Below are 27,958 nucleotides of genomic sequence, written 5' to 3'. Positions count from 1 at the left end.
TAGCCTAGCCACTCAGCCGACAGCCGTCTCTGCTCTGCGAGACAGATTTTTATGTTTTGATCAGTCTATTTCAACCAATCAGATTGCTTCCTCGAAACTACCTGTTGTATAATGTTCATTTTAAACCAGTGGTTCACACGACTGTTGATTTGTTTCTCAGTGGGTTCTTGTAAATATTCAACCAATGAAAAGTATTAACAAGCGCTTGTGACTAAATAATAACTACATTGGATCCATTGGAACACAGGTTATTATTTATTTTCCTGCAAAGTGGCAAACAAACAGGAGAAGGTTGCACACCAGTATCGATGAGGTGCTGCTGACCTTGGTAAATAAGTCTAAAAGTGAATAAAAGGCTGCACGCTCATAGCCACGATGTATACTGTTCTTTCATTAAAGGAATACCGAAATAACGTTTCCACCTGAGAAGGTATTTTTCCCCAAAGAAGACCTTTCCAGGTTGAAACGTTGGTAAGCGGTGTTAATTTTGACAGCAAATGGACCAAAAATAAAATGACTTTTAGTTCTACTGGATCTCTTCTCCACCAGTCCCTCCCTAACATTTTAGTCTAGGTTTTATTTGTTGACCAACTTGTTAAATATATTCAGTCTCATAGCTTAGGTTTTCTTTAGTTTTCATCAGTAAAAAATAAAATAAAAAGGTAGTCGACTTAAAAAAAAGTCATAGTTTTACTCGACGGAATGAACACTTTAGCTGGAACAGACCTTTGTTCAGGGTGACCTCCATGATGATGCGGTCCTTGGGCCCTGGACCCGGGGGACCGACAGGGCCCTTGCGGCCGTCAGCAGCCTCCTCCGGTCCCGAGGAGGGGACGGGTGTCGCCCCCCCGCTGGCGTTGGAGTTGGGCGAGCTGGAGCGGCTCAGCAGGGTGGGGGTGGGGCAGGGCGTGAGGCTGGGGCTGCGCAGACGCGTGCGCACGGTCAGCGTGACCACACCCTTCTTCAGTTGCTGCATGTGGGGACAGAGTGGACAGAGACACTTTTATCCAGCATAGACAACACGTGCCTTCTTTTGGTTTTGTTTCTCTACTTCCTAAACGGTTCTAAACTGTTAATCTTATTCCTAACCAGTTTTTTCTGGTTCCTAAACTATTTCTCTACTTCCTAAACTGTTCCTCTACTTCCTAAACTGTTGATCTTATCCCTGCCAGTTGTTTTCTTCCTAAAGTGTTTATCTACTATTTCTCTATAGTCCCTAAAAAAATTATAGTTCCTAAACTATTTCTCTATAGTTCCTAAACATTTTTTGTAGATCATAAACTATTTCTCTACTTCCTAAAACTATTTCTCTATACTTCCTACAGTTGCTTTTCCCCTCCGAAACGGTTTTGTCTTCTTCCTAAAAAGTGTGTGTATGGGCCATGGGATCACTGAGCATTTTATCTTGGCCAAAAGCCTCCCTGACACGTAGTTGAGAAATAGTGTGAGCTACGTTCCTGGCTGATGCTGATACAGAGTCACAGCGTGCCATCAGACAGCACGACTGCTCGCCGATGGCTTTGTTTGGCCTGGCGAGCTGTGTTTATGTGTGTGTGTGTGTGTGTGTGTGTGTGTGTTACTATACTTATGAGGACCAAATACCACTATACCACAAGTATAGTAGAATTTGAGCAGTAGACACTGCAAGGACCATTTCCCTGGTCCACAAAGATAAATGGCTGTGTTATGGTTAAGTCATAGCTAATCATCTTTTAGCCATCTGAAAAGTGTAGTTTTAGTCGACTATGACTAAATCTACAGTTGATTTTCAGCTGTAGATTTTACACTTGCTTTCTGAAAATAGCCAATCCAGAAGCTCAACGTGTCACAGCACGATGCGTTGTGAGCTTGTAGATCTGCTATTTTCAGAGAGAAACACCCGAGCGCAAGCAAACATAAAATGACTTGGCCTTTAGGTCTACTGAATCTCTTCTCTACTAGTCCCTCCCTAACATTTTAGTCTAGTTTTTATTTGTTGACAAAATTGTCAGTATACTCATTCGAACATTCTTCGTCATAGTTTTAGTCGACGAATTAAACACTGGTGTATTGGTGGTGATGTTACCTTGAAGGTGTGTATGGCCTGCTGGTGTGTGAGGCCTTGGAGAGACTCGCCGTTTACTTCCAGAATTTCATCTCCTACAAGGAGAGAAACAGACAGAAGGACAGGGAGAGTAAGAAGGAAACAGACAGATCCTTTAACCCATTTTGGGCGGGGACCCCTTTTGGTGTTAGCATTATGTTATGCTTTAGCTATTGAAAAATAGCAGATCTACAAGCTCATAGCGCGCCACCGAGTGGCTCGCGACGAGCTTGTAGGTCTGCTATTTTTGAAAAATCGAAGAACGACTGACATAGAAACATAGCTTTTTCAGAAAACTGTCAGGATGTAGAAGACATTTTTAGAATTTGATCTCAGGTCAAAATGGGCTGGACTAGATCTTGGATCCAAATATTGTACTTTTACTCCACTACATATATTTGAAAACATTAGTTACTATTTACTTTGTAGATTCTTATATATATATTAGTATTACAAAACATACATTACCCACTTCAGCCCTATACTTCAGCCATTTGAAAATAGCTGATCTACAAGCTCAAAATGTGTCCATTGTGAGCTTGTAGATCTGCCATTTATCATGCATTTTAAAACATTCTGCATAATGAGTACTTTTACTTGTAGTACTTTAAGTACATATTGATGCCAATACTTTTGTACTTTTACTCAAGTAAAAGTACAAAAGTTATCTTCATATAAGTGGCCCTCACTAGTGTTCATGATAAAATACCACCATGCTTTTCTACTCAGTTTGTGTCTCATAGGAGGGCTGTGGGCAGTTCAGAAACCTGTCTGCCAGTGACATCATCAATTTTGTAAAGATATTTAGATTTTCATTATCGTGAGAACGATTAACCATTATTGCATCGCAACTTTTCAGGAATAGAAAGCCTACAGTTTCTATTAGCTTGTATTCCCCATCGATAATGTGAGCTTGTAACCACTGGTTACAATGCTTCCTGCCACAACTCGTCTATGGTTTTGCTCTGGCTAGGATTTGTCTCCTACTAACTTAGTCAAATGTTGTATTCCTTCTTTAACTAGTTATTCACATTAACATGAACTAGTTAAGTTCATGTTAGGCCAGCCGGGGCGCCTGATGCAGGGGAAAGGAACTGGTCGGAATAACGTCTTCCTTCCATGCGCTACGTCCGGCCGTAGCGCAAAATCGTGTGATAAAAATGTATTAAAAAAAAAACATGAACTAATTAAGTATTCTTACCCTCCTTCAGTCTTCCGTCGGCTGCAGCTGCTCCATTGGGGAAAATAGTTTTGACAAAAATTCCCATCCGGCCGCGTGCCGAGTCCTGTCCTCCAACAATACTGAAGCCCAAACCCTGGAGATGATATTAGATCATAATTAGCTCACATTTAACCCATTCAAACCTCGAAGGTGTCCGTGTCATTATTATTCAAACCACTTTAACCATTATTTTATACTTTGGCTATTCCAGAATAGCAGATATACAAACTCACACACTGTAGACACTTTGTGCCACATTAGGAGCGTAACAGTAACAGTAGATCTGCTATTTCTTAGGTGACAGCGCATCACTTCGTGCCAGCTTGTATATCTGCTATTTTAGAAAGAACATTGTGAAAATGTGTGTAAATTCGAATCTTCTGGGGGGTCCGTGGAAGAAAGTATTTTGAGATGGGGGTCGGCGGCCAAATACATATCATTTTGGGGGTCCTTGACATGAAGAAGTTTGAGCACCAGTGACATAGAAACATACTGGGTTAATGGGTTAAGAAATCAACAACAACAACAACAACAAATATAGGCTACAGGTACAGCTACAGGTACATTCATGAGGAATTTCTAGAAGCTAGGGGTGCTAGGTGCGCAATTTAAATTCCACCCACAAATAGTGTTAGTGAATCATGTTAACCCATTTTGACCTGAGATCAGATTCTAAAAATGTCTTCTAAATCCTGACAGTTTTCAGAAAAAGCTATGTTTCTATGTCAGTCGTTCTTCAATTTTTCAAAAATAGCAGACCTACAAGCTTGTAGCGCGGCACTCGGTGCCGCGCTATGCGCTTGTAGATCTGTTATTTTTCAATAGCTAAAGCATAACATAATGCTAAGACCAAAAGGGGTTCCCGCCCCAAATTGGGTTAATTGGGCAAATTGTAGGAATACATCATGTCAACTGTTTACTGAGATAATTTGTAACCAACATTTTCAAATAATCGCAGTGGAATGAAAAGTAGACCACTAGACCTACTGCACATGTAAACAGAGCTGCTACCTTTAAACACATCTTTTGTATGCTATATAAATAGTCTTGAGAAAGAAATGACACTATTTGTCCCAACGACACAATGTGACATACCAGTAGCTCTGTTTACAAAATGCTGTACTCCTCCAAACGTATATACTTTCCCCATTTTCAACAGTTTATTATATTTTGACCCTTGCTTTGGCAATGTAAATATATGTTTTCTCATGCCAATAAAGCTCCTTTGAATTGAATTGAATTGAATTGAAAAGTGCAGTGGAGAAAATTTGCTTCTTTTTTGAATACTTGGGGAATTTACTTTTTGAGTATAAATACTTTGTACACGGCTAGCCTTTCAGATCAAAGCGTGTCTCACCTTGCCCTGGCCTTTCATCAGGACGATGTTGGAGATAATGGACGGCTGGGCTAGTCGCCATGGAGACTCCACTTGAACCGTGCTGAGGGAGCGGGCCGATTTCTTAACCATCTGATATTCCTAACGAACACAGAGGAGGAAGCATAATTAAAGATCTGATATTCCTAACAAACACAGAGAGGAAGCATTATTAAACATCTGACATTCCTAACGAACACAGAGAGGAAGCATTATTAAACATCTGATCTCTAGAACACAGAGATGAAGCATGACATCTGATATTCCTAGAACACAGAGAAGGATGACGAGAGACAAGGAAGGCGCATTAGGCCTGTCAAAATTATTACATATAATTTATATATATTACACAGATGCCTATAGTCACAATTATAATAATTAACACAATTATTTAGCAGAATCATCAAAATTGTTTCCATGTTGAAAATAAATAATGAATCATAGATTTTTTAAGAAAAGGGGTGTGACAGCAGCGGAGGGTGTGACAGCGGCGGAGGGTGTGACAGCGGCGGGGGGTGTGACGGCGGCTGACCTGTCGTGCTCCAGATGTGTCCAGCTGTTGAGGCAGCGAGTGTTTGCGGCGGCCGTGCGGAGGCTTGTCCGCCGCATCGGCGCCGCCCGGCACGTCTCCGTTCACCATCAGCTCATCGTCCTCCCCCACCGACTCCAGACGACTGCCTCCCCCTGCAGGACACACGGTCACACTGCAGCTGACCAGGGCAGCGCTTCTCAACCCATTGAGACCTGAGACCGCAGATTCTACTAAATGTCTTCTAAATCCTGACAGTTTTCTGAAAAAACCCTATGTTTCTGTTTCTGTCAGTGGTTCTCAAACTAGTTCATGTCAAGGACCTCGAAAATAATATGTAATTTGCCCGCCGACCCCCATCTGAAAATATGTTGTTCCAGGGGACCCCCAGAAGCAAAGATTTGAGGTAAAAACTATATATATATATATATATATATATATATATTATATATATATATATATATTCAAAGATTTGTGCCACATATTCAATATAAAAAAGCAGATCTACAAGCTCCAAGCGCGGCACTCAGTGCCACAATATGAGCTTGTATATCTGCTATTTTTCAATAGCTAAAGCATAAAAGAATGGTTATGTGGTTAAACGCTGAGGTGACACAGATGCGTTCCAGGTCCAAATGGGTTAATGTGGGTGCCATGGCACCCTAGGGTGCCGTGAAGTGTTGATTTCGTCGACTAAAACTATGACAATAAAATGTCCGTTGACTACCTTACGAAAACGAAAATGAAATAAAAACTAAGCTATGGTGGCTAAAACTAAAACTGATTGATTGATTTATTGATTAGTTGATTAAACGAGTACAGTCAAACACTTGGTCTAAAAAGATAGCACCAAAGGAAAGTCCTTGCGGTCTTGTTTACATTCGGTATTCAATTCATATTAAACATGACATGAAAAAGTAAATAACAAAATTCGATATCATAAAACACTATATGTGGAAGAAAATACTATTTGGGGGGAGGGTCAAATTTGATTAATTTGGAGGGGTCCCCTCCCCAGTTCAAATATGATTAATTTGGAGAGGTCTCCAGTTCAAATATGATTAATTTGGGGGTCCCCAGTTCAAATATTATTAATTTGGGGGTCCCCAGTTCAAATATGATTAATTTGGAGAGGTCTCCAGTTCAAATATGATTAATTTGGAGAGGTCTCCAGTTCAAATATGATTAATTTGGGGGTCCCCAGTTCAAATATGATTAATTTGGGGGTCCCCAGTTCAAATATGATTAATTTGGGGGTCTCCAGTTCAAATATGATTAATTTGGAGGGGTCCCCAGTTCAAATATGATTAATTTGGAGAGGTCTCCAGTTCAAATATGATTAATTTGGAGAGGTCTCCAGTTCAAATATGATTAATTTGGGGGTCCCCAGTTCAAATATGATTAATTTGGGGGTCCCCAGTTCAAATATGATTAATTTGGAGGGGTCCCCAGTTGAAATATGATTAATTTGGGGTGCCACCGGCGTAGTGTGCAGTAGGTACCTTGTGAGCGGGAGCGGTGCTTCATGGGAGTGCATGGGGAGCGGCAGCAGCTTTTGGAAGCATCAGTCTTGCCTCCTCTGTCCTCCAGCTTGTCAAACTCTGTCATCTGTCAGGACACAACGGGAACGCACAGCGGTCACAGCCTCAGCCAATCACTGAAGACCAATTCACTGCATCAAACTAGCTGCTTTTCAACATTAAACAAAATTACAGTAACATTTCGCGCGCGCACGCGCGCGCGCGCACGCACGCACGCACGCACGCACGCACGCACACGCGCACGCGCACACGCACGCGCGCACGCGCACACGCACACGCACACGCACACACGCACACACGCGCACACACACACACACACACACACACACACACACACACACACACACACACACACACACACACACACACACACACACACACACACACACACACACACACGTCTAGAAGGCCATGCGAGGGACAGACAGAGCTATGCTCATATAGCTAGCATGAGGAATGTTACACATTGACACAAGAAAGAGAGGGTCATGACCCACACTTCTGGGTCACGACCGAAATAATGATGCGATACAAGCGGACGAAAATGAGTTTTCTCAGACGGGTGCCTGCTGGTGTCTCCCTTAGAGATAGGGTGAGAAGTTCAGTAATACGCGAGAGTGTCAGAGTAGAGCATGTTGCTCCTTCACTTGGAAGAAGATTAGATTAGATTCAATTTATTGTCACTGCACATAGTATACAAATACTTTGACAATGAAATGAATAGTGGCGCCTAGCCAGAGTGCAATACAGTAATGCAGTAATGGAAATAAAATAAATACACTTGTTGATGAATGTACAGAATGTACAGTATGTACAGTAGTATATAATAAATAGGTGGTTTGGAGCATCTAATACGGATGCCTCCAGAGGGTCTCTCTAATAAAAGGAGGTCCTCGCTGCACGTCCCACTGGGAGGGGACCCCCTGCCAGACCAATTAAGGAACAGATGGGGGGGATTATATCTCCACGCTTTGGTACACCTCAGGATCCATCCCGACCCTTTCGGGAAAGGGAAGTGGAATATATATGTGACCAGATTTGACTGAGAGACTGCCATCGCGCAAATTCGAGCTTTTCACCAGAGGAGAAAAACTCATATGACATGAAAAAACGAAAATACAAAAAAATCCAATGGCAGTCCCTCAGTCAAATTTAGTCACATATATGGGTCACAGGCTTTTCTTTTCCCAGCCCACTTTGACAGCCAGTGTTGTGGTCATCCCAGAGGCTGAAAGCAGGTCTGATGCTTTGATCTGTAGCTTTATTTACATGCTGTGTACAAATACACAGGCTGCCTCACACCATTACTTTCATCTGAGTGTCCGCGCGCGTGCGGACACTCAGATGAACACGCACGCACGCGCTCAGTCGCACACGCACACACACACACTAATTGTGATGCTGATTTGAAGTCATGGCGCTGTATTGTGGACTGTGAGTGCACGTTTTCCGGTGGGATGAGCAAAAGGCCACTAATATTTATGGTCCATCTGTGAAGTATTTAATGAGTGGTTATGTAACTTGTACGGAACACTGACAGCTAACTGTCATAACAGAGGAAACTAGAAGTGTCAGACTGCAAGAAAATACATTTTACAGCCAGGTAGTGCATACAATGGACCAGTGGCGTGCACAGACATTTAGAGGGGCAGGTGCTCAAGTGAAAAAAGGGCACCTTGTGCAGCACGTGCAACCGGCCGGTTGCCTTAATAGTGTGAGATTTATAGATTTTGGGGCATAAATAATATATTAGAAGCTTTTTTTTTTTTATTATCAAGAATTGATCAATGTCACCATGGTCCACATACTGTACACTGTACAAAAAAAAGGGGGAAAAAAGGGTTTTTTTCCTTTTCAAAAGGGCACATTGCTGTCCAGAGGGCAAGGGCAGGTGATGCTCTAGCACCCCCTAGTGTCTATCTGTGCACGCCACTGCAATGGACACTAAAAAGGTACATTGAATAATTAACCACGCTTGACCCAGTGTCCCTATTTTGAGAGTGTCATTATAAGCAAAAACAAAAAACATGAACTTGTATTTCCCAAATGTTAAAAAAAAAGTCATTAATTTATGGAACAATACATACAAAAGTGAAATACAGAGGTGTGTGGTTTCTTATCTCTGGGTTGCATTGGAATGGACCAGCCAAGCCATGGTGGATTTTAACCCATTTTGGGCGGGAACCGCTTTTGGTGTTTTAAACATTGTTATAATTTAGCTATTGAAAAATAGCAGATCTACAAGCTCATAGCGCGCCACCGAGTGGCGCGCTATGAGCTTGTAGGTCTGATATTTTTGAAAAATCGTGAAAATATTTATTTCAGAAAACTGGAGGATTTAGAAGATTTTTTTTAAATTTTGAGGTCAGGCCTAAATGGGTTAATTAGATAAAATAAAGAAATGCCAGCACTCAATATATGTCCTTTACTCCTTTTCACATGATTGATTTACCTCTGACGAGCAGACAACGTACGCGTTTGGGCCTGGTCGGCCTTCCTCAGCGTTTTAATTAGAACCTACAGCATTTGGGAGACAGGTAGAGTAACACTTCCTCACTTCTCTGTCTCTGACAACATTCACTCAACAGGAGAGAGAGAAGTCTCTCTTTCTCCCGCTGCCGTCTCTCACTCGTATCGCTGGTACAATACATACATATTCCATTGAGTTTTAGTCATGTTTTAGTCATCTGAAATGTTTTAGTTATAATATAGTTTTAGTCAACTAATTGTACAGTTGATTTTGTCGCAGAAATGTGTCGTAATGGCAGAATTTACACGCATGCTGAAAATAGCCAATCTACTTGCAGAACTGCAAGTAGGGACTTTGATTTAGTGTCGACAGAAAGTGTTTTATATCACTATTGTCACACAGACCATTATGAGCTTTCATTACATTTTAGACATTACGAACCGTTATTGCATTATGAGCCGTTATTACAATTCAATTCAAATGAAAGAAGCTTTATTGGCATGACTTTATGACATTATGAGCAATGGACTTGAAGTACCAAAAGTAAAAGTACTCTTTTGAAAATAGCAGTTCTACAAGCTCACAGTGAGCTTGGTAGATTTTTTTATTTGATGCCAATACTTACACAATACTACATTGTGGAAATATGCTACCTTTATTAGACCCATTAAAACCGGGGAAGCACTGTGTCATTTTAGATTTGTACGTTGGCTATTCAAAAATAGCATATATACAAGCTCGCACAAACTTGTGTGTTCATTTCTTAACATTCATCTTCTCTTCTGGTGGGTTAAGTAAAAACAATATATATTTTAGAAAGGGCCTGGAGGATTTGGGAGGCATTGCTCGTCACTGACAGGTAACAGCTTGTCACTCATCTGACAAGATTCACAAGAAAAATGTTTCCACTGCTTATGAAAGAAGTTTAACATGCTGAAGCCAACAAAAGGTCAGGTTTAACAAGATTTCAACCAAGGCCCCTCAGACCGGCCTAGTTTAGCATTATGCAAACACGTGCACGTGCACACACACTTCAATTAGGACAGATTGATAATAACTTGATGTTTGACCATTGGAATCCCAGCATCGCTATTGGCCTGGAGGGGTGGAACATTCTCCCCCATATTGCACGCACGCACGCACGCACGCACGCACGCAGCTACTACCAATAATTTATTTGCAAGTGACTTTACAGAAAAAACAAGTCAAAGGTTGCTTATAATAAGCAGACATGGCAACACGGCCTGAAGGAAGCAAAGCACACACACACAAGGAGCCCCAGTACCTTGGCGGGGAAAAACGTGGATATGGAAACGTTGTCTCTCTATTACTTGCATTCCGCTAAATAAAGGCTTTAACTGTCCGAGTCTGCTCCAGTGCCTTCCGTCTACCTTAAACCAGTACTGCTCCTGAGATGCACCGGACCAGCCTAAAATAGGCTTGAGGCGTGGTGGAACCCCCTTGTAGTGGATGACTACTTGTATAGCTGCACTCATAGCTGCCAATGCACAACGTTTAATGAGGACACAGTCACAGAGAACCCCCATGTAGTTCATATATTGGCTTGTCAATGTGGAATGGATTGGTATCAGTACTATACGCACAGTAACAGAGAGAGAGACAGAGAGAGAGACTGTGAGGGAAGTGACCCAGTTTCCAAGGAAACCCTCCCTTCACCCGCCCACCCACCCACCGACCCCCCCCCCCCCCCCCCCCTCACACACACACACTCAGGTCAAATACATAATACATATAGTACACAGCTGACTGCTGCCCCCCCCCCCCCCCCCCCCCCCACACACACACACAGCCACATTCACATCAGAGGAACAATGATGCGTGGAGTGTCAGAAGAGGAAGGGTACAAACGGCACCTTCCAGCGGACCATAAATAATGTCTGGCCACACAGAAGTTACAACTCGCTAACAGACAACAGTCTACCAGACTGTGGAAGTTACAATCGTCGCAATGACGCCCATACGAACAGGAATTAAGTGAGATTTATCGTCTTTGATCACCCTGTCCACATTGCCAAAGACAAGATTCTTTTTGATTTTTGATTTTTACACTAGATGGCCCTGTTGGCTAACATATGAGTCACAGCCATATATGGAAACAGGGAGTCATGTGATTGCAAGAAAAAAAAGCTGCTCCACCGGCATGGGTGAATTAAATCCAACTGACTCCACCTGCCAGTGAGGAGCCCCCAAAGGGAGGACACACAGAGCCTTCGTCTACACTCCCTGCTGACAGGTGCAGCTAGTACAGTAGGAACACGTGCACATCCTTGTTTTTGTTTTGTTACTTTACTGTAAATCCTAAAACAACCATTCCGTTTGTGAGGACCAGGAAAATGTAAAATGTTGTGCGCACACGCACACACACACACGCACACACACACACACACACACACACACACACCTTACCGAGTGGTGCGTGGGCAGGGGGAGGGGGGGCAGGGGCTCCATGGCGTCGTGCCTCCGGTGGTCCGATGAGGGCGGGGCGGTGGCGGGAGGCGCGGAGGACAAGGAGCAGGAGGAGGCGCAGGTGCTGACCAGGTCAGGCAGACTGGTGGACGGGTAGCGCTGGAAGTCCACCTCTGACTCCTCCTGGAGGACGGAGGTAAAGCGGCACTATGTGACTAATGTATCGTACATTGATTACGTTTTCTGAAAAACTTTATCAGTGGTGCTTTAAGCAACTAGTCGACTATTCAACTAGTCGACTAGTAAATCCACTAGTTGACCTCGTTGGTAGTAGTTGACTAGTTGATTAAAAACAAGTTTGTTTTTGTAGGCCTCAAGATCAGCTAGATTATAGTCACCAATGTACACAGTTTTTAAATGTACAAATATTATATAAGAAATCCACAATCTGCAAATATGTTGTTCCAGGGACCCCCCCCAGAAGCAAATATTTGAGTTAAAAACGATTTGCTGTGAAATAATGAATATTCAAAGATTTGCAGCACATTTTCACGATTTTTCAAAGAAGAAGACATACAAGCTCATAGCGTGGCACCAAGTGCGTAAAAGTGTGTGTAAAAGTAAAAGCAATGCCATCAAAATGTACTTAAAGTACCAAAAGTAAAAAATATTATTATACAAGTAATAATGCAGAATGTCCTGTTTTCAGCAGTTCTACAAGCATTGTGAGCTTGTAGATCGGTTATTTTTCAAATGGCCGAAATGAAGTGATTAATGTGTTTTGTAATAATGATAAAAAAAACTAGAAAAAAGTATCTAGTAACAAATAAATGTAGTAGCGTAAAAGTATAATATTTGGATCCGAGATGTAGTGGAATAGAAGTATTGGAAATACTCCAGTAAAGTAAAAGTACCTCAAAATGTTACTTAAATACCGTACTTGAGTAAAGGTCCCGGCACACTGCTGCGTTTTTCAGATTTTTAGCAGCGTTTTTCCACCGTTTTTCTGAAAAACGCATCCAGTCTGCAAGGACCGTATGTACTTTCCACCACTACATGTATCCCACTAAAGTCTTTCCATTCAAATGACTGATGGGGTTAAGAGTACATGGCTTGAAAAGGATTTTTTTTTTTACATCCACATGCATGGATTTCATGTGAGTGAGTGAGTGAGTGTGAGCGTGAGTGAGCGTGTGTGCGTGCGTGCGTGCGTGCGCGCGTGCGTGCGTGCGTGAGTCCTACCTGCCAATAATCTCCCTACATCTTCGACTACCGAGGATTTGCACATTTGCTCTGTACAGACCACGAGATGCGTACTACGCATGTGACAGGCAAGCCAGAGGACCCTGCGTGTGTACGTGTGTGTGTGTGTGTGTGTGTGTGTGTGTGCGTGTGTGTGTGTGTATTTTTAACTATCTCCGAAAGCCAGGCCACAACTCTCTACAAGCACATTAAGATCGTGCCTCTTCAATTTTTCAGAGCCAGCTAGGGAAAACCATGCCAGGCAGAGCCGGTTGGCCCACGCTCGCTGTGTGTGTGTGTGTGTGTGTGTGTGTGTGTGTGTGTGTGTGTGTGCGTGCGTGCGTGTGTGTGTGTGCCTGCCTGCAGCCACCTCTCCTTCCACTGTAGAGCCCTGGTTCCCAAACAATGGCTTGGGACCTATCTTTGTGGGTCTTTTATGGGTCATGAGTTATACTTATCATTGTTATGTTGTCAGATTAAGAAAATAAATCAAAATAAGTAAAGATTTGTATAATCAGATAAGCAAACATTTTCAAAAGAATTTCATAATACAAATGAAATCCAGGAATAATAATAATAATAAATAAATAAATCTACAAACTTACAACTCGTCACATCAATCTTGCAGAATTACTTTTTTTCGCTATGTTTGAAAGAGGGTTTAAGTGGTAAATTCACAAGGTATTTCCCGGGAAGACGCCAAATCAACCGTTTGTGTCTCAAGGCGTTTTAGAAGCCCTGCTGGAGAGAACCAGTATTGCAACCAGTGCTGCGTGGCCCAAATTACTGCTGTCTAGCCAAGGAATTAACACATTGCCAGGAATGTGGAATAAGGCAAAGTGGAGCGTAATATGTGGTGTGTTTTTAATGTGTCTCCTAATCTTCCAGGTAATACTAATCCTGTGGGGAGCCCCAAAATTAGCCTGACCCTTCAAGGAGCACTTCACCCATTTTTAACCTTCATATTTAATCTTCAGATAATTGGTCCACTTATGCTCATTATAAGATGGCACCATTTCTGTCCACTCTGTGTCTCAGAGGAGGGCTGCGGACAGTTACTCAATCAAGGTTGTGGATGTGAACGGAACCCTGTCCTCCCCCCTCCCAGCTGTGGCGTTCCTCAAGGAAGCATACTAGGGTCTTACTGTTCCTAATCTGTGTCAACGGCATGACATCAGCATGACATGTGGAATGTGTTCTTGTTCACGGATGACTCTGCTCTCCTGGTCTCAGACAAGAACAAATTGCAGGTTGAAAATAGCTCTGAGCTGATAACAAGCTGTCATTACATCTAGGTCAAACTGAATCCATTCTCTTTGGGTCCTAAATTAACCTCAGCGAGGCCACAGACTTTACGACCAGAGGTGGGTGACAATGTTATCACAAGGAAAGAAGAGATTACCTATCTGGGTTTAGATAACAACCTTTCCGGTAATAAAATGGCAACAAAAGTGATCAAGAAAGTCAACCAAAGAACACGATTTTTGGGCAGGAATATCCTCATTGGTATAGGACCACACTGAGGACAACTAGCTGAAGCACTCATCCAATGTAATTTTGACTATGCACGCACCTCGATGGTACTCTAGCACAGGGGTTCTCAACGTTTTTGGCCGGGGACCCCCGGAAATGCTTTGGCAATGTCTCGGGACCCCCGCCCCGCCCCCTCCCGACCCCCAATATAAATTGACTGCTACAATAACCTTAAACCATTTTGGGCGGGAACCCCTTTTGGTGTTTTAAGCATTGTTATAATTTAGCTATTGAAAAATAGCAGATCTACAAGCTCATAGCGCGCCACCGAGTGGCGCGCTACGAGCTTGTAGGTCTGCTATTTTTGAAAAATCGTGAAAATAATATATATATTTTTTTTTTGAAAATAATTTGGGGACCCCCTAAAATAATTTGGCGACCTCCCTAGGGGACGCGACCCACGGGTTGAGAACCCCTGCTCTAGCACAGTGGTTCCCAAACTGTTCAGCTCATGACCCGAAAGAGAAACTAGACGTTTGCCAACGGTACCCAAACTAGTGAAAATAGCAGATCTACAAGCTCACAACGATTGCAGATCAACTATGTTCACTAGTTCTTAAACAGTTGTTTTCTATAATTTATGATATTTCTTTGATTTTTTTTTTTATTCATGAAACTCTTTTTGAAAAATCAAACAAAACATTTATTTATTATTTTTGTATGCTTTGAGATTTACTCGTGACGCATAAAAAGATACTGAAGTACCTGTCTAACTACTTCAAAAGTTCCATATGATCATCTCATTCCACCCTGATTCGGCACAAACATGGGGATGAATTCATTCTACTGTTAAGTCACAAACTTGTGGAATGTCCCTACCGTCCTTCAACACCGCCATAAAAGAGCACACCCACTGTTGTTCTGTAAATATACTTGTATTGCTCCTAGTATACTTTCTTGCATAGAATTGTCTTGATTAATTGAGTACACAGAACCATAATGAAAACAACCCCTCAGGGATTCTTGTGTTATCCTTTTAGCATTATTGTATAACTGCGCTGTACTTTCTGCAAACATTGAATAAAGTAATCAATCAATAAATCAATCAATCAATCAATCAATCAATCAATCAATCAGCAGGTTTGGAAATTTCAAGATTTCAAACATTTTATTTTTGGTTTCTATCTCAGCATGCTAAAAAGGCTTGTGGCTTTGCTTGTAATCCATGTCGAATTTGTCAGTTTTCTGAACTGTCCATAGTCGAAACAATGGTTTTTTTTATGCAAGCATTTGGTGAAAATAGCAGCTCAAAAGGCTTACGACACATGGTGAACTAGCAGATACTTGGCAATGTTTTGCTGACGTACACTTTAAAAAGTACACGGTATAAGTGGTTAGATTGTGTTTAGCAGCTTTCCATGTTAGACGGCTACAAGAATAAGCTATTTTCTCATCAATAGTGCTGTTCTGTTGTCTTTCTGTCTGGTACTGAACATATAAATAGAAGCTTTGTAACAGATACAGAGGAAGTGTCACTTCAAAGTTCAAACAAATTGCCCTTAACCAATTAAGACCAGAGGCCGATTATTCTACAACATTTTGGCTTCTAAAACAGTTTTCTGAAAAACATGTTACTTTATCAGTGGTTTTCAAACTTGTTCATGTCAAGGACCCCCAAAAAGTATATGTATTTGGCCACATACACGTATCTCAAAATATGTTGTTCGAGGGACCCCCAGAAGCAAAGAATTGAGTTAAACATGTTTACACAAACTAATAAAAACTAGCAAATCTGCTGTAGAAACGAATTAAACTAAATTCGAAAAATAAAAACTAAAACTAAAAACTAAAAACTAAAATGAAAAATCCCAAACTATTATAACCTTGGTGCGCGTGCCCATGTGTGTGTGTGTGTGCTGTCCACGTGAAGTGTGTGCACATGCTTGTGTGCGTGCATGTCTGTGTGTGTGTGTCCACTCACTCGGCTGGCCACCACCAGTTGCACCAGGCCATCAGTGGAGCGCAGCACGGCCACAGCCTCCTGGTGGGACAGTCCTACCAGAGACTGACCGTTTATCATCAGCAACTCATCGCCTGCATGCAGGCGGCCGTCCCTAGAGAACACACACGCACATACGCACACACATACGCACACACACACGTTATAATTACTTAACTTTGCATATTTCAAACATTTAGTTTTTCATATTTTTTGTTTGTTTGTTTTTGGCGTGGGTGCTAGTTTAAAAGAGTTCACCCAAGTGAAGAAGCTGCGGCTCTACTTCGAGTCTCTCTTGTGTGACTGAACATCTCACCCTATTTCTTTTTTTTTTAGATGTTTTTTTGTGGCTTTTGCCTTTTTTATGGAGGGATAGGCAGTAGGCTGACAGGAAATGGGGAGAGGGATGGGGGAGTGACATGCAGTAAGGGCCGTCGGGATCGGGAGTCGAACCCGCGGCACACTGCCAGACTGGATTACCAGCCAAGGTGCCTGGACCGCTGAGCCACGGCCCAGGCCATCTCACCCTATTTCTAATATAAGTGAGATGCCAGCCACCTGTCTGAGAAAATTCATTTCGGCCGCTTGTATCCGCAACCTAATTATTTCGGTCATGACCCACACTTCAGGACCATAGGTGAGAGTAGGAACGAAGATTGCTCGGTAGACAGAGAGCTTTGCCTTCTGGCTCCGCTCTCTTTTCGTCACAAGAGTGCATCACAGCGACTGCAATACCGCACCTGCTGTTCCGATGCTCCGGCTGATCTCCAGCTCCGTCCTCCCCTCACTCGTGAATAAGATCCCGAGATACTTAACCCATTTTGGTCGGGAACCCCTTTTGGTGTTAGCATTATGTTATGCTTTAGCTATTGAAAAAAAAAGAAGCTCATAGGTCTGCTATTTTTGAAAAATCGAAGAACGACTGACATACAGTAGAAACATAACTTTTTCAGAAAACTGTCAGGATATAGAAGACATTTTTAGAATCTGATCTCAGGTCAAAATGGGTTAAAGTCCTTCACCTGAGTCAAAGTCTCATTCCAGACCTGCACTGTCATCAAATTATTGGTTCAGGAATACGGCAAAAACCAAAACATCTCCATGTATTCAAGGCTTCAAGGGGTGTGCAATTGATAGAAAATAACAAGTAATCTTTTGGGTGAACTACTCCTTGGATTTATTTAATTTTCATCTACTACTACTGTATCAATTGGAATCAATTGGCATAATGGCTAAATTGGGGAGAAGTGGTAAAAAGGAAAAACAATCTAAAAGTAGATGAAAATTGAATGAATCCAAGGAGTAGTTGACCCAAAGAATTACAGGGCTTTTCACTTGTAACAGAGTATTGTCACGTTGTGGCGTTGCTACTTTTACCCAAGCAAAATTAAATCTTAACTACTTCTTTCTGTTTAACGCATTGTCAAGAAGTTTCAGTTTGCCCGGTGGCAAGATGTCAACTTGGTTGTGAGTGCCGTGAAGATGCTTCCATTTAGCCTTCCAATCTGACCACAACAATGAAGCCTGTTCTTCCGTTTCTTTTCTTTCTGTGCTGTCATTTGAAGAAAGGCACATCAAAGGATGGCTGTGGTTCCTCCAAATTACTGTCCCCAGGCTCGGAATGATATGTCAGACATTTCCTGTTATGACGATTCACGACTATCCTCACTGTCGGACAGACTAACCTCGTATCTACCATCTTTCAATTTTTTTATGTTTATCTGTAAATTAACGCCATACCGTACAATCATGTCATGAAAATTACTTAAAATAGACAAATAGACGCGTCGCGGTTGTGAGCTTGTAGATTGGCTATTTTCGCTATTTGGGGAAAAAACTTTTTTTTTTTTTTTAAAGTGATTAAGTGGTTAAGTTAAAGGAGAATTCCATGCTAGAAGGCTTTCTTACCTTTCTTTGTAGTCGTTACGTCCCCACCAAAGAGGTCCAGGTGTTTTTTTGTGCAAAAACTCCTTATTGGCCATTTCCCCTACCATAAGCCCTCAATGAATTGCATTGAATTGAATGGGGCTATGGGGTGTTGTGCTAATTCGCTTATTTCCATCGAAATAAGTAGTAAAGTGTGCCGCTTGGGATATTATTTACATTATGAAGAGAGGATATATACAAATTAATAATAATTTTGAGCGATGGAAATAAGCAAATTAGCACAACACCCCATAGCCCCATTCAATTCTCATTCAATTCATTTAGGGCTTATGGTAGGGGAAATAGCCAATAAGGAGCTTTTGCACAAAATAACGCCTCGACCTCTTTGGTGGGGACGTAACAACTACAATTAACTACATTGGATCCATAGGAACACAGGCTATTTATTTCTTCCCCTTTTCATGAAAAGAAACACAGTTTTGGACGTACATGGTTTTCACCCGCTACAGTGTGCTCCCCCTCACACACTGTACAATCCTCAGTGTTCATTATATCCATAGTAGTCCGAGTACTGGAGCCCCATGTCATGTAGCAGCATGCTAACATAATAGTCCCATATGGAACCTCTCCCTCCGCTCATACTGTAGCTCCGAGATGACGTCCCACCACCGTACCATTCCGCCACGTTTCGGAACCAGCGCATATTTTCCAGTATACACACTATTCTTACCCTTTTCCACAAAGTAAAAGGTTGGCCCCAACGCTCTCAGATGTTTTGTTTATTAGCGGACAAGAACACAAGAACATCTAAGTGAAATTGGTTATTTAGTCAGCCCGGTTCCATGTTTTTCAAAGATGTTGTATTGCAGAACGCTTCGTGCCGCGCTTTGAGACGCGTTTCAAGCCACGTTTCGAGCCTGTAGATCTTTTGTGTGACGCTGTAGTATTATGTAGGAGTAAATTTAGGAAGACATAAAACACACAAAAAGTCCAAATATGGAGATAAGAGGTTTCTGCCCGACAGCAACGATATCACACTGGGTGGTCCATGAAAAAATAAGAAGGTTGCGAACCCCTGTGCAGAGTGCTCAGGTGTACTCTGTAGTGAACCCCTGTGCAGAGTGCTCAGGTGTACTCTGTAGTCTGTACTGTACCCCTGTGCAGAGTGCTCAGGTGTACTCTGTAGTCTGTACTGTACCCCTGTGCAGAGTGCTCAGGTGTACTCTGTAGTCTGTACTGAACCCCTGTGCAGAGTGCTCAGGTGTACTCTGTAGTCTGTACTGAACCCCTGTGCAGAGTGCTCAGGTGTACTCTGTAGTCTGTACTGTACCCCTGTGCAGAGTGCTCAGGTGTACTCTGTAGTCTGTACTGAACCCCTGTGCAGAGTGCTCAGGTGTACTCTGTAGTCTGTACTGAACCCCTGTGCAGAGTGCTCAGGTGTACTCTGTAGTCTGTACTGAACCCCTGTGCAGAGTGCTCAGGTGTACTCTGTAGTCTGTACTGTACCCCTGTGCAGAGTGCTCAGGTGTACTCTGTAGTCTGTACTGAACCCCTGTGCAGAGTGCTCAGGTGTAAAGAAGGTTGCGAACCCCTGTGCAGAGTGCTCAGGTGTACTCTGTACTGAACCCCTGTGCAGAGTGCTCAGGTGTACTCTGTACTGAACCCCTGTGCAGAGTGCTCAGGTGTACTCTGTACTGAACCCCTGTGCAGAGTGCTCAGGTGTACTCTGTACTGAACCCCTGTGCAGAGTGCTCAGGTGTACTCTGTAGTCTGTACTGTACCTCTGTGCGGCCCCTCCCTCCTCTACGTGGGCCACGATGATGCCGTGGGGGGAGCGCTTGGACCCCCGGCCCCCCGTGATCTGGATGCCCAGGCCGTCCTGAGCCTTCACCATGTGCATCTTCCAGATGTGGCTCCCGTCCCGGGGCTGGGGAAACCAACACATACATAAAGGGTCAAAGGTCAAAGGGAGACACCAAAACATGGATGGGTTTGATTGATTGATTGATAGAATGGAGAATTACAGTACATTTCAAGCACAACTCAATACAAAACAACCAGTGTTGTAGTTATATCATGTCACATTTTCAAAGTGCATGGGATCCGGGGACCCCCAGGGGTCGTTGAGGGGATTCCTATAGCAAAATCAGTTGATACAGCATCAAAATCAGTTCAACCGAACACGGGCCACGACCCACTGTTTGAGAGCCAATGCGCTAGACCACCCAATAATAAAATAACATTTGATTAACTCAGCCACAATCAACAGTTCTGCCGGACGAGGAGGAAGAATAACACAAACACATTAGCGGAAGATGTGTGTTTGTGATGGCGAGGCGACAGCGACATTAAAATGACCTCACATGTACAACCGTGGAAGTAATGTGGATTTGTCCATGGACCTCGCATCTGAACATATGTTGTGCCAGGGACCTCTGTGCAATATTTATGTTGTTAAAATGCTTCTAAAATATTCTGAATTATTTTCAAATATCCTGTGTACATAAGCATATTTAAAGTGGTTCTGGTCACGTGCGTGAGTGGCGTTCCTCTGGGCTTGTTTTCGTAGACCTGGGTGCGTGTTTCTCTCGCAAAATCTGGCAACACTCGTTTCAGCAAAGCAAAACAACTGCCAGACTCCTGATAAGGGATTGAAGCAATTCAAACTTTAAAAGCGCTACCTTATGTTTGCTAAACAAGCCAGCCACGGTGTGGTGGCGTTTTAGAAGCTATGTGCTCATAAAAAATCTCAACTACATTCATCAAGTCTGTTTACAAAGGATTTAATCGTGAGCAGACAGGCTGATTGGTAAAATACCTTACTGTGGGGTGGAAACCGTGTATGTCCAAAACTGTTACTTCTCAGAAAAATGAATGAATGACTGAATGAATGAATGAATGAACTACGGTAGTCTCTGTGTGCTCACAAACAAGTGAATAAAGACAATCTACAAGCTCATAACGTGGCATGAAAAGTACATTTGTTTTCTAATTTATGGAGTTTCTTAGATTTTTCGTTGATTTCTTCATTAAATTACAGGGGGAAAAAATCATTGAATTTGTTCATGAAAAACGTTCATGGAAACGTTTTTATGAAAATGTTTTGAAATTATAATAATTATAAACAAAATGTGGCAATCGAAAAATGAAAGGACACATAAAAATGTGTCCGCGACCCATAATGTGTCCCGACCCAGTGTTTGGGAAACAATGATGTGTGCTGCCTCATCTCCATAATGCAGTGCTGATCATTAGCATTAGCTGCTCTCTCTCTCTCCTCCTCACACCATAATAGATGCTCCTCAGTAGACACGACCCCACTCTGCACTGTCATGCTAATGCACGTACATCAAAAGTATTCAATTACACACCACAGAGGTGTGTGTGTGTGTGTGTCTCCTGGAGAGTGTGTGTGCGTGTGTGTGTGCGTGTGTGTGTGCGTGCGTGAGTGCGTGCGTGCGTGCGTGCGTGCGTGCGTGCGTGCGTAAGCTGTTCCTGTAGAGTGCAGTGTCATCTAATGGTCACGTTCAAAAGGTAGGGGGAATATTCTAATGAATATTAGTTCAATATAAATATCAGAGACAAAAAGAGATGGACATGGAAACCACCGAGAATCCCAATACTGGGACAAACATTCAGTGAAAAGCCTGCATATATCGGTATCGGTTTATATCGGTATCGGAGTTAGACAATATTGGTATATCGGATATTGGCAAAAATCAGACATCTCTAATAAAACTCTTAAAATGCCACTTTTGTTCACTACTTGCACCCCAACCTCCATGTTCTGGGGTGAACATTAGCCAATATTAAAAGTAGATCCACGCCGATCGGTCCAGTGGTGTCCTGAGATTATCTGTACACAGATGGACGGCCAGACTGACAGAAGGACAGGGGCAGCAATATAATCTCCATCTCCCAGTCTTCCGGCCTGCCGATAATAATTCTGTAATCCCAGTCACATTAGTAATGAATAATTATGAAGACAGTTGATGGTACTCAGTATTGAACACACTTGCGATGAAGGGGTTGAATAATTTTGAGACTGCAGTAGTAATTATGGGACCAAGACCTAAGGGACTTTTCGTCCCTATTGTATTTGTCAGCTTCTTCTTCTTCTTCTTCTTCTTCTTCTTTGCGAAACATGGCAATACGGTAGAGGGTTATGTCAAACGGAGAGGACGCGAAGCACACAACCATTAGCCAAAGGGTGGCGCTATAGCACCTAATGAAAATGCAAACTTTGAACAGGCATATCTCATGAACCGTTTGACCAGCAGCAATACAACTTTGATACACATATGGGTCTCCTTGTGCCGAACAACTTTTTTAGCGTTCCGTGCAGTCCAGCAGGTTTTGCCATTTGCCATCTACCGCTTGCCTGATTCCATGTGAATGCAGCATTACTCCAATTGGCCAAAGGGGTGCTATAGCAATCGTTTGAAAATGAAACCTTTGGACAGGCATAACTCATGCCTCTAGACAGTAGAAGGAAGGCACTGGAGCAACTCGCACAGTTTTTTTTATTCAACAGGGTGCAGGCAATAAAACGTTTCGATGTAACTATAACATCTTCGTCAGTTCATGAGACTTAAACTGTCCGAGTTGCTCCAGTGCCTTCCTTCTACCTGCTACCAGTCCGGCTTCTGAGATGCACCAGACCAGCCTACCACAGGCTTGAGGCGCGGTGGAACCCCCTTGTGCATAACTCATGCCTCGTTTGGCCAAAAGCCATGGCACTTTGAGTGCTTAAACCTGAATTTCTGCCTGGATTTTTTTAGCAATTTGCATGAAACGTTCTACACACAATCTATAGACCATTATGTGAAATCCCAGTTGAAGAGAAGTTTGTGAAAATGTGTAAAATACATATAGCTGCAAGCAGCGATAACTCATGCCTATTGCCTTGTTTGGCCAAAAGCCATGGAACCTATTTACACGTGTGCCTTGACTCGATGCGGAACACATCTGTCACTTTGTATGTGAAGAAATTTGTAAAAAAATAAATAGGCCTATAGCTGAAAGCAGCGATAAGGGGCCAAGGAATGCAGCAATAAGAAAAATACTATATGCACAATAAGCAGGTCTGTTTGGGCTCAGTTCACACGTGTGTGATTTTTCGTATTGCTTGGCCCGTCTTATCGCTTAACATATTTTTTGTGTTGAATGTGGCAAAACCACTTGTAATATTAGTTGTGTTGAGCTATTTAAATTGTTCTGGTTTGTCTTTTATAGCTGACCATTTGTGAATTTCACCCATAAACGTAACTTGCAGCGGGGACTGAATAAGGGTTTTGAGTACAACTGTGCACTGGTTATATGTAATTAAAGTATTTAGGTATTGAGGAGTACGTTAGCCACCGCTGACAAGTTGAATGATGATCCGAGCTTGGAGCTTGTCTGGGCGTGTGGCTCTGCTGACTGCTGCTTCTGACACAGACAATGTGTCTGGCGGGAACGGCTCCACAGACGACAGGGGGAACCGTACTTGAACGCCCTGGAGTCCCCCAGGATTAAGTTACTAATGTTGCTGTGGAGAGAGAAGTCTGGAGCTCTCTACTGGAGCTGTTGCCCCCGCGACCCGAGTCCGGATAAGCGGTTGAAGATGGATGGATGGATGATTCAGACCTGGACAAAACAATTTGGGTCCAATGTCACAGATAACTACAGTATGCCTTCTTTCCTTGTTCAAAACGGTTTGGCTGCTTCCCTTTCTTAGTCCACTTCCTCCCGGGTGCTGCTCTGTTTATTCCTATTAACAACAACACTACATGTTTAAGGCAGTGGTGCTTAGAGATCATTAATTAACCAATTGAACCCTGGGCATAGCAATGCACTGTGAGCTTGCAGAGCAATTTAAACGTTTATGTGACAATCTTGTATGATGAATAGGGCATTGATCTTACAATAAATACACTGACACTGTACGCGTGTGTGTGTGTGTGTGTGTGTGTGTGTGTGTGTGTGTGTGTGTGTGTGTGTGTGTGAGTGTGAGTGTGTGTGTCTAATCAACATAACCCGAGAACTGTTCACCCCACTGACTTCAAATTGACACATGCGTTCCACAACACCACAGGGAGTGCAGTGCCCGGCCGCAAGTTGGTCCAGAACTGCCACAAAAGGCTCTGGTCAGGCTCTGCCAGTGGACTCAATGAGACTAAGTCACCACAACCACCTGCCGAATTCCCCACACCAGTGGCGTGCACAGATAGACACTAGGGGGTGCTAGAGCCCTTTTGGCAATGTGCCCTTTTGAAAAAAAAACGAAAAAAAACAAAACATTTTTTTCTCTTTTTTTTTTGGATTTTTCAAAAATAGCAGACCTACAAGCTCATGAGCTTGTAGATCTGCTATTTTTCAATAGCTAAAGCATAACATAATGCTAACACCAAAAGGGGTTCCCGCCCAAAATGGATTAAGGCAACCGGCCGGTTCCACGCGCTGCACAAGGTGCCCTTTTTTAACTTGAGCACCTGCCCCTCTAAATGTCTGTGCACGCCACTGCCCCACACCAGCCATTTGAGTCAGTCAAGTTCAGACAGATAGAGAGCTCTATATATCAGTCACATTGAGCTTTCCTGTGGCTCAACTCAGATAATAATCTAGAATAAATTGTGCATTAATTAACCATTGCAGCATCTGGACCTGTTATTTAAATGAAACATTATTCATCTGGCAAAACTGCAATCGGGACGTTATGTCCTTCTCTCCGGGTTCACACACGGCTCTCCTGCGCTCTCACAAGAGGGAATCCCCGTTGGCATGGGGACAGTGGTGGAAAAAGTACTCAAATGTTTTACTTGAGCTTCGCAACGCATTGTGAGCTTGTAGATCAGATTTTTTCAAATGGCCAAAATACAGGGTTGATGCGGTTAACGTATGTTTTGTAATACTAATCAAAATCTACAAAGTAACTAGTAACTAAAGTTATCAAATAAATGTAGTGGAGTAAAAGTACAATATTTGACTCTGATATGTAATGGAGTAGAAGTAAAAGTACTTAAAATTTGACATACTCAAGTAAAGTACAAATACCTCAAAATTGTACTTAAGTACAGTACTTGTGTACTTGTCTAAATGTACTTAGTTGCACTGCATGGGGAGATATTGGGCTAATGGGCTTCGGGCAGTACAGCCTGTCAACGAGTAGGTGTTCCTGCCTGGAGCTCTTCCAATCCAATCAGAGGAGAGAACCGAAGAGAGCTTGTACATCTGATTAAAAAAAATCACACCTGTGTGAAGTGAGGGGCGCTCTTATCATCTTACAACATCGAGGACAAAACAAACATGGACAAAACAAACATTATACTCTGTTCATTGTCAATGGCGTTTTTAATGTTTGTCTAAGGAAAAACAAATATTAAACCTGTATAGGCTCCCCTCAAAAATAGCAGATGTACAAGCCTTGTAAATCTTCTATTTTTGAATAGCCAACGCAAGAAAACAAAAATAAATGACACAGATGTTTTCCCGGTTTTAATGGGTTAACAAACACTCTATAGCAGTGATTACTGTACTGCACTCAGAGCTTCAACTTTTTAACACACACACAAAAAGCGGAAGAACAACTTTTTGTTTTAACCAAAGAAAATATCACGTAAACAACTTTTTACAACCGGATTGCGGCTTTAAATGTGTTCCTTCACTGTGACCCTGTCAGAACACGTTACTGTAGTGTCGGTGTGACAGCTGTGGGACCTGTTCTACTGACTACTATGACATCATGTTCACTGGACAAAGAAAATACATTGTTTCACACATTTCCCCGTTTCCGCTCAAAGTTGTTTTCCTGGGATTAACCCCTGTCCTCAACCACACCTGCTGCTAACGCCAGCCGGTAATTACTGCTGTTGCTTCATCTATGAATGAATCAGCGCCACTACAGTTGTATCCAGCCGTGGATTTGCTGTGTGTGTGTGTGTGTGTGTGTGTGTGTGTGTGTGTGTGTGTGTGTGTGTGTGTGTGTGGGACGGGACGGGACGGGGGGGGGGTTGTGTGGCGGAGTGTCAACTAGGCTACAACTAGGCTTTGGGTCCCTATTCAGACGGCCTTTGCAGTCAGTGAGAAAACGCTAATGTTACTGCCGCCGAATTAGTAAAATCTTTCCCAGAAACAGACTGTATCAAATATGAGTGACTACTGTAAACGAGACAGAGCCACCTCACTAACAATATCGCCAGGATAATGTGTTGATTTTTGGAGCACAATGCTTTGAGACCATTTTAAGATGACCCAATATTATTCTCCACAGAGACATTACTTCCATGAACCAGGGAATGAAAAAGTGAGGTCTTTGGTACTCTATTGGCAATCGATAATTCAATTCTGAAATATAGTCAAATACATACAAATTGTGCGTGAAATTTGTTAAATTAATTTGGGACATTCTAAGATAAGCCATAAAAACAAGTTAGATCTTGTACTTATCTTTTCTATCTACCGTATTTCTATTTATTCTATTGATATTAGAACTGGTGTCAGGTGTCTGGTTGTTTATATCAAGTCAATAATAAATGAAAATGTTACCCCCTCTGTTTTATCTTTTTTCTATTCCAAATGTGTTTTAATGTTTTAATGTGTTTGTAGCTAACCGAGAAATCTCTTGGCTAGAATGTATGTCCAAAACCGTTACATTTTGATTAAAAAAAAAAGCTTTAAAGACTTCAGCTTGAAGATCTGCAATTTTCACTACTTGTGTGCCATACTCTTGTATGAAGAAGTAGGGCATTCATTTATGAGAAGAAAAAAAACATAACACATCAGAAATATGGAGATACAAGGTTTCTGCCATGATAGTAACAATTTGCAGGTAGAGTCTTGGGTTACACGTTGTGGACGTGAAGGAGCATGAAGAGTGTGTTACATCAGCGCTGCATGGAGAGCCATGCAGGGTAAAGAGGATTACACACAGATTATAGTGCGTCTGGGTGACTGACTGTCAGGCTGTTAAATGCTGGACTTGCTGATAGACGGGTAGACGATGAAAGCACAAATATGACGATGATTCATTGAGTTCACATCGTCTTTTAGTGGCCTCTGTTCGTTTTCCTTCCCATGGAGGATTTGATGGAGGACAGGGGGGTGGGGGGATCAAACCGTTAACAACCGCGTGAAAGCTCAGTAAAGCAGTTTCTCTCAAGCTTGTTCATGTCAAGAACACAAATTAATGTGCAGTTGCGGGAGCCTTTGGTGTGTCGCCCAGGTGCCGCCTAAACCCTAACCTTTAATTTAAAAAAAAAACTATGCCAAAAACTACCCTTAATCCTAACCCTAACCTGACAAACACAATGCCTAACCTTAACCCATACCTCACAAGCACTATGTCTAACCTTAACCCAGACCTCACAAGCACTATGTGCATAACCTTAACCCAGACCTCACAAGCACTATGTGCATAACCTTAACCCAGACCTCACAAGCACTATGCGCAAAAACCTTAACCCAGACCTCACAAGCACTATGTGCATAACCTTAACCCAGACCTCACAAGCACTATGCCTAACCTTAACCCAGAGCTCACAAGCATAGAAGGAAGCATGAGGTCAGTCCGCTGCCCCCCTAGGTTGGCAGATTACATTGGATAATTGACACTGGGTTGCAAAAACGTGGGATGAAACTATGCGTAGCCCTAACTTTGACCGTAAACCTAACCTCACAGAAATTATGCGTAGACCTGGTGTTGTACTTGAGTCCACCTAAAGCGAGTCCAG

The 27,958-nt window shown here is 42.5% G+C and overlaps 1 protein-coding gene across 1 annotated transcript in view; it reads right to left on the bottom strand.

Moving 5' to 3' along the window:
- Positions 1-27,958, bottom strand: part of pdzd2 (PDZ domain containing 2) — a 101,542-nt gene that overhangs the window by 40,693 nt on the left and 32,891 nt on the right. Inside the window, exons 7-15 of the mRNA XM_079515964.1 lie at positions 20,030-20,175; positions 16,344-16,476; positions 11,648-11,830; positions 6,712-6,817; positions 5,213-5,364; positions 4,663-4,782; positions 3,285-3,399; positions 2,066-2,139; positions 727-970 (exon numbers count right to left, since the gene is read on the bottom strand). Coding sequence (XP_079372090.1) covers positions 727-970; positions 2,066-2,139; positions 3,285-3,399; positions 4,663-4,782; positions 5,213-5,364; positions 6,712-6,817; positions 11,648-11,830; positions 16,344-16,476; positions 20,030-20,175 — 1,273 coding nt within the window. The remainder of the gene's footprint in view (positions 1-726; positions 971-2,065; positions 2,140-3,284; positions 3,400-4,662; positions 4,783-5,212; positions 5,365-6,711; positions 6,818-11,647; positions 11,831-16,343; positions 16,477-20,029; positions 20,176-27,958) is intronic.

Source organism: Electrona antarctica (assembly GCF_951216825.1).
Source record: "Electrona antarctica genome assembly, chromosome: 12".
In the NCBI taxonomy this organism is placed as follows: Eukaryota; Metazoa; Chordata; class Actinopteri; order Myctophiformes; family Myctophidae; genus Electrona; species Electrona antarctica.
This window is presented reverse-complemented; position numbering and strand designations above follow the sequence as displayed.